Below are 12754 nucleotides of genomic sequence, written 5' to 3'. Positions count from 1 at the left end.
CCGCAACAACGTCTTTTTCTAGCTTCTCCCGCTATTTAATGCCCCCGTAAGTGCGGTGTCGAGAAAAATGTCCCAATCGGAATAGAAGACTTCCTAAACGGGTCGAAGTCAAGACGGATCCGGGTAATTTTTTTCCTTCCGCATCGAGGGGGGTAAAAATTAGCCCGATGACGAATCTAGATCCATTTCGGGTAAATTGGATGCTTTATCTAGCGGCGTTTTCTTGCTTGTTGCCCAAATGCGAGATCAAGCAGGGTTGACGTTGTGGCATCGGGGGCTAGCGAGAAACGGTTCTTGCTCGCTAATATGTCCAGACTCTTGGCTGAGTGTCGGAGCTTACTCGAGCTGGCCGCGGGCGTAACAACAAGAACAAAAAACGGTGCGTTCCGGATCTTTACGAGGATTGTACGGTACGTGGTGTGCTCGGCGTCACATTCTCGGTGGAGACTGGAGTGCCAGCTGATAAGATAACGAAAACTCTCTGTCTCTTCTCCTGTCATTGTAATCAGAAGAAGAAGAAGGGATTCTGCTGATACGTTGCTCCGTATGAGATATAGACCGATACCTCGTGATACATCCTGCTGCTTCTTCTTTCCTCATAACAAAAAGAGCTTTTTCGGATGACTGGAGGTGAGAGGAAAATGTCCACGCGTACACTACCCGCCCAGGAACGAGGGTTATCGCAGTAGCAATTGAAAGACAATAACGAAGCGGGAGGCGAAGTGTGAAGCAAAGTAACATAACCGGATGAGACTGCTGACTACTACACACATCGAGACACTTTGACACTAAATAAGCAACACAGCACCCTCTCATGTAAACAGCATCGGCAGTAGCAGTAGCATAGCAGTAGCATCAGTAATTATGGCATCTGTTTCTTTGCAAGATTTTTATAAATGACCACGAAGATCGCGGTCATCCTCTTCTTCAGCAGTTGAACTACATCAATTTGGCCAAATTCAGTCCATTTGATTGAAATTTGAAAAGTGATCAAATGCTTAACCTTTTAGATTTAGTATTCAATACTTTAACTACGTTGATCCCCCTACTACATACCGTTAAAGCACTAGACTCCTCAATTGAGTTTCACTACCATTCCTACCAATTTCTCCTTAACTACTGGCTATATTTCATCACCATAAATTACATTACTCAGCAGAACGGCGTGTTCAACTTGCTCGGCCACGCGATCAAATTGTGGCTATTTTATGGCACCGCCAATAACAACCTTTGCATCTTGAATGACGTTTTGTTCAAAGCATCGGAGCGAAATTGGAGAAAGTTTGAAAAAACGGCTAATGTACTCGTGGGCAAGTTTGCTCCCAGATTTGGAGATTTCAATTTACGAGTGCATAATTTGGGAGTTTCATATTGCAAGCCCGTGGAGAGCCGGTATGAGGTTAAGCTTGATGTGATTTTGCTTCAAATTGTGCAAATTATCAATTTCTGGTTACCGATGGATGTGAAGCAGACGCTGGGGAGTCACCAAGACCACGCCACGTCGAAGCAACCACCACAACAACAACAACAGCAACAACAACAACAAAGGTATAAAAAGTTGAAGAAGTTGAAGAAGCAATCGTCTTTTGCTTCGCTAGCTGCTGCAGTACGAGCCGATCCAGCAACAAAGTTTCGTTCTACGAGTAATACCAGCAGTGGATGCAATAGCTTGAACAACTCACCTCCACTTTCACCAATTGACGCTGCAAAGTTTCACAGCTTTACCAGTTCACCACCTGCATATACTAGCGATTTATCTCCAATGGCCAATGGCGCTGCTGCCGTGTACTCGAAAAGGAGAGCATTTTCTGGCGGCGATGCAAGTTTGAATGCGTCGATTGGCAAGTTCAGGCTGCTGAAACCAACAAACAAAGCGCAATCACGTCCAGTTGCCCATGGGCATGCACTCCACCCTGTTGATGTAGCTGCGTATTCGAGAATTCATCCTTATGGTACCCCCCTGGCTAAAGAAACGGCGGGCCATGTTGGGAACTTTGGCGATGCTGTCAGGGATAAGTTTACCGTCAAGCCCAGTTCATTGAAGAATTTGCAAGATGTTGATGTCAATGAATTACCTGCTGTTCCTACTCCATCTGTTTTCCTCCACTAGGGTCAAACTTGATGGAGGCTGTTTTTAACGAAAGTTACGAAGTGAGTTTTCTTCTTCTTCTTCTTCTTTTTTTTCGCTCTTTTCTGGTTGTCTTTTGGGTATAGAGTTTGGTTTCTTTACAAGTGAAATATATAGAATCAGGTTGATGAGAAATCTGAGCGCCTTTAAAACCCACCACTATCAACACTTACGCGAAATCCCGGCGCCAACCAAGATGAATAACCCCAAAGGAAGCATCAGTGAGTCGGGGAGTCAGAGACAGACGCTAACAACTACACCGATGGGGTCCGCATAGTTTTGACTCCTGGCGTTGTCTTGCGCAGCTTTTCGAAAACGTAATTCCACGGTTGGGGGTTATCGAGTTGTATGAAATATGGACCCGTTTGAGGTCGCTTGCGGTATGGAGTATCGAAAATAGAGAGATAAACATTTGAAATAAGGGGGTTGTGGTTCCGGGAATTTTTGGAGAGATCGTGGTTTATCGGACCTCTACAACAATAACATAACACAACAGTTTTCGTCTCTTGTTCTGAATCTTGACAATAGGAAAACGATACGCGATATATATCCATCTTTTCAAGAGGTGCTGTCTACATCGAGGAAAAAAGAGGAAAGAAGAAACATACTTGTAATACATCTGTTGAGTCCACTGGAGGTGGAAAGTTGACCAACTACTCCTCCTGCAACTGAGCTTCTACTGCATCTCCTCGAGGACGTCATATAGATACGTATGGCTCGCCGTGTGCCTCGTTTATTCGGCCACAGGCTGAACGTAGTATGATGTCATGCTGCCAATTTGCTTTACACGAGCAGCAGCGTTTTCTCCTGCCTCCCCCCATAGAAAACAACACAGATGAGAAGCTCCTCGGGGACACAGCCAGGAAAAAAAAAAGAGAATTGAAATCACGAAGTGGATGAGCGGGAGGAGCTCCTTGTGTAGTCACGGGAGATGATACAACCACGAGGGGGCGGGAAAGGGGTTGGATTCCAAATGAGTTGGCGATATAGATATATGTGCTTGTAGTGGTAGGCTGGCTCGAGGCGGCGTTGTAAGTCCGGCACGGGAGAACGCGCGGGAGAAAACGTAGATCGTCAAGGCGATGAGACCAAGAGGGCGCATCGACGTAATTGTGCATAAGCCACGGGGCATGCGACATGCGAACGTCACAGCGAGACAGCCATATGTAGGAATCGGAGTTGCCAATATATACCGGAACAAAAAATAGATGGTGGTGGTGTAGTTGGTAGATAGATTGCAATTTCTACATGATTAATTAGTTGTATTTTCTTCTTCCCTGTCGTTCCCTCCCCCCCCTGGATTTTTCACAGCTGTGATGTGATTCACGGTGTGAAGAATGCTGGGGTTTTGTTTTCGATATCGGAGTGTGATTGTCTTGGCTGAAAAAGCTTTGATGCGTTTTTCGGTACAGCGCAGTAAACTGACTTTGGTCGAAGTAGTAGTCGTCGTCGCTGTAGCAGTAGTAGTACAAGTGCTAGTAGTAGCAGTAGTAGTCACCTGTTGTTGTTGCTGGTTTAAATCATGTACATTGATGTATGTTGATGTATAGCTCTGGTGGGAGTTAACTGTGAAAAATTCAACAGTGTGAGAAGCTTACAATAAAAGCGACAACTTCTTCAGTTCACATCAACAACCTTCCACTACATACCTCAACCTTTCGCCAACAGCCTCCACTACTGTCTTGTTTTTCTCCTTTTCTTCTTCTTCTTCTGCTTCTTATCTTCTCTTCTTTCTCTTTGAAACCATACCGTTCCGTCCTAACCAACCTGCTTACCGCCAATCTCCTCGCCCCATCAATAGCTACTTCCGAGATTAAAGCGATTCATCAGTAGCGCCGATAAAGTTATAAAGTTTTCATTTCATATTTCATACATTATAGATACCAAACGATCCAACACTCACTCTCACACACCCAGAGACGCCAAACTCGAATATCACTCTCCATAATACTACATCCCACACCATCGGCATATATATAACAACCCTCCCGCCTTGACTTTTTTCATTTTCACTTTTGACTTTCGAATCCCTCCTGCTTTTTTTTTTCTAGAGAAACTTGTAGACTAGAGGATACTAGATCATTAATAGAACCTTCGCATATACACGTCACATTTAACTACAACCAATTAAACGTACCAACTAGTCAAATAACTAACCCTATCTGCTGTTTATTTCATTTCGTCAAATCAACCTTATATTTTCCACATACATATCTGATAGCCCACATTTATTTCCCCCCCCCCCCCACGTCCATCATTTTCCCCTAGCCCCTCCCCCGTACGAGTGTCGTCTTTTATTGTGGGTTTATCAGCAGTGAAAAAAAATTGAATTAGTACATGACTACAACTTCGTACCATCCAATTTCCCAGCAACAGCAACAGTATCAATCACAATCTACTAGTATGATGACATCGAAAAGCCTAGATTCCACAGAAACGCTTATTGATCATAATAGTAATAATCACAATAAATTGGTCCAGCGAACCACTGATACCAGTATTGCCAGCGTTGTCAGTGGCAGCAGCCAGGATGACAAGGACTATAGTCATACACCTAGCCAGAGCTGCACCAATCACGCGAACCAGCCGAACGACGCGAACCACCTTCATCCACCTTCATCTTCAGAGTTATCCATAAATACTTCAGCAGCCAATGTGCAACCACATTCACAACCACATCCCTATTCGCCTTCACCCACATCTACAGTGACAACGTCGTCAAACATACTGATGGAAGAGCAGCAGCGCCTATTGCTAAAAGAAAAGAGCCTCGACGAAATCAAACAGCAATGCCTGACACTAATCCACGAATTAGAGGGAAACCAGCACCCGGAACTCATAATAAAGAAACATATCCAACAGCTAAAGAAATACAACGAGTTGAAAGATGTGGCTTTGCAACTAATCACCTTGATCGCAGACCAACGGCAAGTCAAAACCACCGATATCTTGGACGAAATGAAAGTCGAATGCAGCGACGAAACAACTTTGGAAAAGTAAAGCCAGCTGCGAGAGAGGTATGCCAAGTTTAGCTAGTTTTCATGGCCCTAGGCCTTAGCCCCTTAGGCCTTAGCCCCTTAGGCCCCTAGCCCCCATATAAATAATGATGAAAAATATTCAAACCTAAGATGGAAAATGTCTTTCGTCTCTCAGCACTTCCCTCTCGCCTCTTGCTCCTTCTTCCACCTGCTCCATACCTTTGAGATGTACGCTCTTGCACGTCTCTGGTGGTTGCAGTGGTGTATTATGTATAACACCCCGCAATGTGTGTTGTAGTGGGTGATAATACATCACCCATCAAAACCACCACAGAGAGAGAGAGCTGACAGGGAAAGACCAAGACGCAGTAAAAAAAAATTCATCAAAATTTTTGCCCAGGGGGGTTACACACCACCAGATATACCACCAACTGCTGCAACCACTGGAAAAATTTTAAGGGTGGCAGGTCCATAGACGTTCATCAGCTTCTATCAAAGTCGTCGTCGTGGTTATCATCATTCATCATCATCGTAATTGAAATAACTGGATTTTTTTTTTTTTTACCATTGACTCAACTCATCATATAGACCCCTTCCAAACCCCCCGCCTTCCCTCCGCCCAATATACCTTACAGTTTTAGCTTTCTCATCATCCAATCTTTCCAACCGAGTAGTAAAAATTTTCATATCGCTCAAACAGGGTACTAGACGGCACATATACATATACCCAACGGGACTAATTATTATCACCTCCACCTCCAACTTCATATTCATCGCCACCGTTTGTAGCCACCACCACCCAATATGCATGTACTATCCCTTTTGACACCTTTCCTTTCATTGATATTTATAGCTCTAACGTTTTGCTCACCACGACTATCAGTACAATCGGTGAAAACATTTGGTGGTACCAATGAGTTAATTCAACAACAACAGCAACAACAAGAACAAGGGCAACACCCACGCCAAACTGTGAGTCAACCCGAACTACAGCAGCAGCTACAACGCCAACAGCAGCAGCAGCAACAACAACAACAACAGCAACAATATCTATATCATCAAGATCAAAATCAAATTCTTAATCAGAATTATAACCAGCGGATTTCATCCATACTACCGTTGAGATTTAGATCTATTAATGACTGCGAACTACAAGATTTGCTACTAATTAGCGACGTCAACGGGAACTTACACGGCTTGGAACGCAAAAGTGGTTCCATTATTTGGACTTTGCCAATCGACGAACCTTTGGTAAAAGTTCACGCAAACAACTCAAACCAAAATAACCTCACTTCTAGTGCCAAACTGCAATCAAACATACTATGGTTTGTTGAGCCTTATGACGACGGAACTCTATTCTATTTCACGCCAAATTTCGGTCTCAATAAATTGCCAACTAGCATAAAATCACTAGTGATGGAGTCACCTTTTTCGCTAAGTGGAGACGACAAGATCTATACCGGAACTAGGAAAACGTCGCTTTACAATTTAAACATCCACACTGGCGAAATCAAATCTTCATTTGGCAACCAAGAAGAATGCCCCGTTGCCACTTCTGCACTTCCACCAAAATCAACACAGGATGACACTATAATGATTGGTAAAACAACGTATGAATTGAGCATCCATTCGAAAGCCAATAGCAACATTGTGTGGAATGTCACCTATTCTCAATGGGTACCAAACAACATTGATAACGATTTGATTATGCAAAACCAGGAATCGCTTGACAAGTTGTATTTTACACCATTTCACGATCGCTCGTTACTAGCCATCAATAAAGATATGGGCACGCCCATTTGGATTAGTAAATTGCCTGCTTTGGCTGTTAATATTTTTGACGTTTTCCGCAATGAGAAACGAGATAACGAATATATCTTGTTGCCACACCCGTTAAAAGTGTTGAATGATTTGCAAACGAATGATGGTAACAGTAACGATTTGGTTTTCCTAAACAAGACTTCGGATTGCAATCAATGGATTGCCATGAGTTTTAAAAATTACCCCACATTGATTAAAAGTGCTCCGTTGTCCAAATATCAAGCAATGTTGAACAGTTATTCTGCTGAAGTCAATGAAGCGTACACTTTTATCGAAAAGTACCAATTGTCGGATGACACTCCTCAACATATCGAGGAGTTGATTAGCGGCATTCATCGTGTTGTTGAGCTTTCAGGTGACACGTCTTATCAGCCGGTTTCGAGATTCACGTTGCGTGCAAGTATCAAGAGAATTGGTGATGGAAGTTATGCAACTCAAGAGCCGGCGCAGGATATAGGTCAGCAAAGCATCCCCAATATCATCGATGGTATCCGGTTCCCAGCCAAGATTTCAACTGTTGGATCGGACATCATCATGATTGAGCCAGTCAAGAAAAAAGTACAGGGGCCTCCAGCCGTGGAATTGAAAATCTCCTCACTTGGCCTGGGTGCCATTATCAAGCGAATCCTCGAAGATCTCGGAGTCTTGTTGATTGTGCTTCTCATTGTGCTTACTTTTGGTAGGTCAAATAAACATGTGAAAAGACTACTTGGCGAATTGAGGATAATTCGCGATTTGGAAACAGATGGCAATTATGCCGAGGTTAGTGCTCAAGAAGATGAAATTTTGGAAAAGGCCGAGCGAGCACAACAAGCAAACGAAGCTCCAAGGGCCTCTGACTTAATGTTGGTTGAGAAACCTGTAGGGACATTTCTTGATGAAACTTATTCTGATGGCGCAAAGCCTTTAGATGGAGAGTCTCCAGAACCAAAGAAGAAGAAGAAAAAAATGGTGAGAATTGTTGAGCCTGAGGCAGATCAGGGAGAAGAACAAGAACAAGAACAAGAACAAGAACAAGAACAAGAACAAGAACAAGAACAAGAACAAGTACAAGAACAAGAACAAGTACAAAAACACGTACAAGAACAAGACGCCAGAACAATCACGGCGGAGCTTGAGCAAGAAGGCAACGCCAACAACGAAGTAGAAGCAGAAGCTGGAGCAGAGACAGAAGCAGGAATTGAAGAAGAGCCTGCAACGAAAAAGAAAAGAAAACGAGGCAGTCGCGGTGGGAAACGCGGAGGCAAGCATTTAAACAAAAACAAGTCGAGGGACGATATGGATGAAACTGCCGAGGAAAACGGCGAAGACCACGACACTGAGGATGAAGTTATTTCTACAAAGAGCCTCATCCAAAGCGTGCCGTTGCCACCAACCAAGTCCAAGAAGAAGCTCCAGATTGAAAACAATCTCGTCATCTCCGACAAAATCTTGGGCTACGGGTCGCATGGAACGGTTGTTTTCCAAGGCTCGTTCGAGAATAGACCAGTTGCAGTCAAGCGCATGTTGCTTGACTTTTACGACGTTGCCAATCATGAAGTTCGGCTCTTGCAAGAATCAGACGACCACCCCAATGTCATTCGTTATTTCTGTTCGCAAAGTTCCGAATCGGAAAAATTCTTGTACATTGCATTGGAGTTGTGTTTATGTACTTTGGAAGATATCATTGAAAAGCCGCAGAAAGTTGGCGACTTGTGCATCCCCAGGAGGAATGACATCCTTTACCAGCTCGCTAGCGGGTTACATTATTTGCATTCATTGAAAATTGTCCATCGAGACATCAAGCCTCAAAACATCTTGGTGGCCAATGTAAAAAAGAGTCAAGTTCAAAAGACGAAAATCCAGGAAAACGTTAGGGACGAAAACAATGTTCGATTATTGATTTCCGACTTTGGGTTGTGCAAAAAATTGGACAACGACCAGTCGTCGTTTAGAGCCACGACTCAGCATGCAGCATCGGGGACTTCGGGTTGGAGAGCTCCCGAGCTCTTGCTTCACTATGATGGAATGGACATTTCCCCCGACTCTGTTTCATCGGTTCATTCCGGTAGCGGCGCAGTCGCCGACGCCACGTCTTTGGGCCTGGGTCTGGGCATGGGCAAGAGACTCACGAAAGCCATTGACATCTTTTCCCTCGGATGCGTTTATTTCTACATTTTAACCAACGGGTACCATCCCTTTGGAGACCGGTACATGCGCGAGGGAAACATCATCAAGGGAGAGTATGATCTTTCGATGTTGTTGCAGAAATGCCCCCATGATAAGTACGAGTCAATTGACTTGGTCTCGAAGCTTATCGATGCTGATCCCGCCAAGCGTCCAAACACAGCCACGATTATGAAGCATCCTTTATTCTGGTCAAACCACAAACGATTGGAGTTTATTATCAAAATCAGCGACACAGTTGATAGAGTCAACCGCAAAGAACCTAGTGAGCTTTTGACAAGTTTGGAAACTCACGCGGAGACAGTCCACAACTTGGATTGGAGATCAGCCTTGGATGACGAATTGATTGAAAATTTGGGAACTTATAGAATGTACCAAACGGAGAAATTGGCCGACTTGATCCGAGCAGTGCGGAACAAGTCTCGTCATTACGACGAATTGCCCAAGACTTTACAAGAGAAAATGGGTCCTTTCCCCGATGGCTTTTACAAGTATTTCAACGATCGGTTCCCTCATTTATTGATGGAATTGTACCATTTTGTGGAAAAGAATTTGAAAGATGAGTATGAGATTAAACTATTCTATTTTTGAAAGAAAAAAAAAAAAGAAAGGAGGTTAACTAATTTTTTTTTTTTTGAGAACAAAGTTGAGGAAAATCCACGAAGGTGAAGAGGGTAGGGAGTTTGTAGATGGAGGTTGATTTGGTTTTTGGTATTTGGTTTTTGGTATTTTTTTCTTTTTTGTTTCCTTTTGCATTTATTTAGTTCTGATATAGATTAAAATTTCAACAATACATTTTTTTTAGAAACGATTCATCTTGGTGACTTTACTAACCCCGTCCATCAAAACTGGCATTGAGGATTCCTAGCTCATCACAGTTTCAAATTCTGGATCCCCTTGGAATGCAGGAACAAAGTCAACCCGGTCCAAGACACAACGGACCATATCCAAACGACAACATAGATACACCACAACTTCAACACCAACGAGTCCAACATCCCGAAATACCAACTTAGTCGAGCGTGCACCTGGGGCATCACTGATTCAAGCGGATGAATTACGTATGACCATAGCTGGAAAAATGAGTTTAGGGTGGCTAGGAATAGGAAGTACGTCGCGACCAAGATTAGGTATCCCCATCTTGCTAGTTGGGCGTCGTGGTTTTCATCTGCCTGTTTTGAGTTGGCTGACATCTACATCTCATTGGGGTGTGGAAATGGCGAGTGCAGACAAGTTTCTGCTTGTTGAAATGGGAAAGGTGGGTGCGCGCTACCTTGGAAGGGTTCTAGAGACGCAGTAGGTTTGGATATTTGAGAACTTTTCATCATAAAGTATCTAGTCAAGCACTACTCAGTCAACAGCTAGATACTCGAAAAAGAAAAGGGACGAGGCTAATAAATAGTTGCATCCTTTGAAGTGAACTAAGTCCCCAATGATTACTTCTTGTTGGGTTTGGAAGAGCGCGACAGCTTCCCCGATTTCAAATGCTTGCCAACTTTGCCCAGTATCTTCAGCTTTAAACTCAGACTCGCTCTATCACCCTTGTGCTGCTTATCCACTTTCCCCCGTGGAGCGGACTTGCTCTTTCCTTTTGCTGCCGCCACGTTCTCCGCCTCACTATCCGACTCATTACCTTGGAATCGAGTGTGCTTACCCTGGAAGCTCTGCGTGCTGATAGCGGGCCCCACATCGCTCACGGTGCTAGCGTCCCCGCTCTTGCGACCCAAAGTCTGGGCAATGAAATCTTTAGCTCTCTGTTGATCCTGCTCCCTTTTCGCCGAGTCCTTATGGGCGTGGTTGTTCTGTTCAAGCGCCTTGGCTCGCATCATGTAACTCTTGACCCGCGCTAGTTCCTTCTTAATTGGATGCTGGTCTGTGTCGACCCCCAAGCTCTTGAGATATGAGAAAACCGTCGATATCAATACATATTGAAAATTATTGAGAAAGTGGATCTTGGCGGTTGCAGTTGCGCAGGCTGCTAGATGTTCATCGATTGTCTTGGATAGGAGTGGCGCTAGTGTTGGCTCGTATTGGGATATTGCTTGATCTAGCGATTTCAAGAATAGATTTAAATTGGTGGTATTGTCCATTTGATGGTTGATGATGACTTGCTGGTGGGAGGTTTGGAGGTTTGAAATTGGATTTGTGCTCCAAAGTTGATTCCCTTTTCTTTTGGTGTTTTTTTTTTTGCGGCACACATCGCATCGCAAGTCCATCTAATCGGTTGCAACAAGGAGGTCACCATATATACAAATATACATATACATATGCATATATATATATGTATCGATATTTGCGATGGTGAGACAGAACAGAGAGATCCTTACGGGAGGCAAGAGCTATGCTCAAAGACAAGCTAAAAAACACCTGGTCAACGAGGTCACATTCGATAAAGACAAGAGACACGAGTATTTAACTGGGTTTCACAAGCGTAAAGTGCAACGACAAAAGAAAGCGCAGGAGTACAATAAGGAACAGGAACGGTTGGCAAAGATAGCTGAGCGTAAGCAGTTGCGAGATGAGAGAAAGCAGGACTTGGAGAATCAATTGACTGAATTCAATGAAAAGGCCAAGGAAATCGCCATGATCAATGGTGATCTTGCTCCTTCCGATGATGACGATGGTGCAGAAGATGGAGAAGATAACTGGGATGGATTCGATGACCAGGATGGCGAAGTGGATCGAAATGGTGACGACGATGAAGAAGATGGTGATGGTGGCGCCGATCATGAGACTAGGCCATTGAAGGGGATACTACATCGCACGGAAGTTTACCAACCCAGTTCCAACGATGGATTCGATGACGACACCACGACGGTAACCATTGATTCCATCGATCATCCACTGTTTAGCTCCAGCTCCTTGGAAGAAGCCGCCAAATCCAATAATGTCGACTTGCAGAAATCAGACCAAGTATTGGAAAAATCAGTCAAGCGAGCTAAGAATTACGCCGTGTTCTGCGGAGTTGCTAAGCCTAGCAAGGAAAAGAAACCCAAGAAGAAATTTAGATACTTGAGTAAAGCTGAACGTCGAGCAAACACCCGTAAGGAAAAATCAAAGGGGAAACTTCGAGGCAAGAAATAGAGTTTTAATGCACTTTTTTTTTTTTTTGAGATTTTTGGTTCCACTTTTTCTCAGGCTGTGGCAGCAGATGCCGTATAGTCAATCTTCTTCATGCGCTGTATGCCAGGGGGTCCATGCTCCTAAGGTCTCATTCAAATGCCGACATCCACCCAGGTGTAGCCAGCCTCTACACTCTCACATATGGTAGCGCATGGTTTTTGAAGCTCTTCGCGGAATCTTGAAACCATGAAAAAAAAACTGGGAGAAAAAAAACTTCCTACCACTTGGACCTCGTCATCTTCTTCTTCTTCACATCTACAAACAACCTCGAATCTCAGATTCAATTGTATGTTTCAATCGTCGAGCTCTTTTTCTCGAGAAGCCTTTTTTTTAAAATATGGATTTTTATAATGATGACAAAGATGTCGCCCCAGACGGAGGGCCTATTTACAGGACGCTGACCGATTCGATTATTAGCCAAACACTGAAAATTCTGATGCTATAAAATATCCATATGCAAAGCTTCTCTTTAGTTACAACGAGATGTGGACAGTGGTACTAACTTTTATTTCCCGTTCTTTCAGGTATTGTGAAAACC

General features: G+C 43.7%; 5 protein-coding genes across 5 annotated transcripts; 4 read left to right on the top strand and 1 right to left on the bottom strand. All coding sequences in view use genetic code 12, as the record gives it.

The window, feature by feature from the left end:
* Positions 1–994: 994 nt before the first annotated feature.
* Positions 995–2110, top strand: LODBEIA_P02680 (uncharacterized protein; the record flags this gene model as incomplete). Its single annotated transcript, XM_066972705.1, has 1 exon — positions 995–2110. The coding sequence occupies one exon, from the start codon at positions 995–997 to the stop codon at positions 2108–2110; it is 1116 nt and encodes a 371-aa protein (XP_066827206.1).
* Positions 2111–4531: 2421 nt separating this feature from the next.
* LODBEIA_P02670 (uncharacterized protein) lies at positions 4532–5128 on the top strand (the record flags this gene model as incomplete). The annotated part of the gene is made up of 1 exon (XM_066972694.1): positions 4532–5128. One exon carries the CDS (start codon positions 4532–4534, stop codon positions 5126–5128), a length of 597 nt encoding a protein of 198 aa, XP_066827205.1.
* A 782-nt stretch (positions 5129–5910) lies between these two features.
* LODBEIA_P02660 (uncharacterized protein) lies at positions 5911–9684 on the top strand (the record flags this gene model as incomplete). The annotated part of the gene is made up of 1 exon (XM_066972683.1): positions 5911–9684. The coding sequence occupies one exon, from the start codon at positions 5911–5913 to the stop codon at positions 9682–9684; it is 3774 nt and encodes a 1257-aa protein (XP_066827204.1).
* An 845-nt stretch (positions 9685–10529) lies between these two features.
* On the bottom strand, positions 10530–11183 carry LODBEIA_P02650 (uncharacterized protein; the record flags this gene model as incomplete). The annotated part of the gene is made up of 1 exon (XM_066972672.1): positions 10530–11183. One exon carries the CDS (start codon positions 11181–11183, stop codon positions 10530–10532), a length of 654 nt encoding a protein of 217 aa, XP_066827203.1.
* A 208-nt stretch (positions 11184–11391) lies between these two features.
* Positions 11392–12177, top strand: LODBEIA_P02640 (uncharacterized protein; the record flags this gene model as incomplete). Its single annotated transcript, XM_066972661.1, has 1 exon — positions 11392–12177. The coding sequence occupies one exon, from the start codon at positions 11392–11394 to the stop codon at positions 12175–12177; it is 786 nt and encodes a 261-aa protein (XP_066827202.1).
* Positions 12178–12754: the final 577 nt, after the last annotated feature.

Source organism: Lodderomyces beijingensis (genome assembly GCF_963989305.1).
Source record: "Lodderomyces beijingensis strain CBS 14171 genome assembly, chromosome: 1".
NCBI lineage: Eukaryota > Fungi > Ascomycota > Pichiomycetes > Serinales > Debaryomycetaceae > Lodderomyces > Lodderomyces beijingensis.
This window is presented reverse-complemented; position numbering and strand designations above follow the sequence as displayed.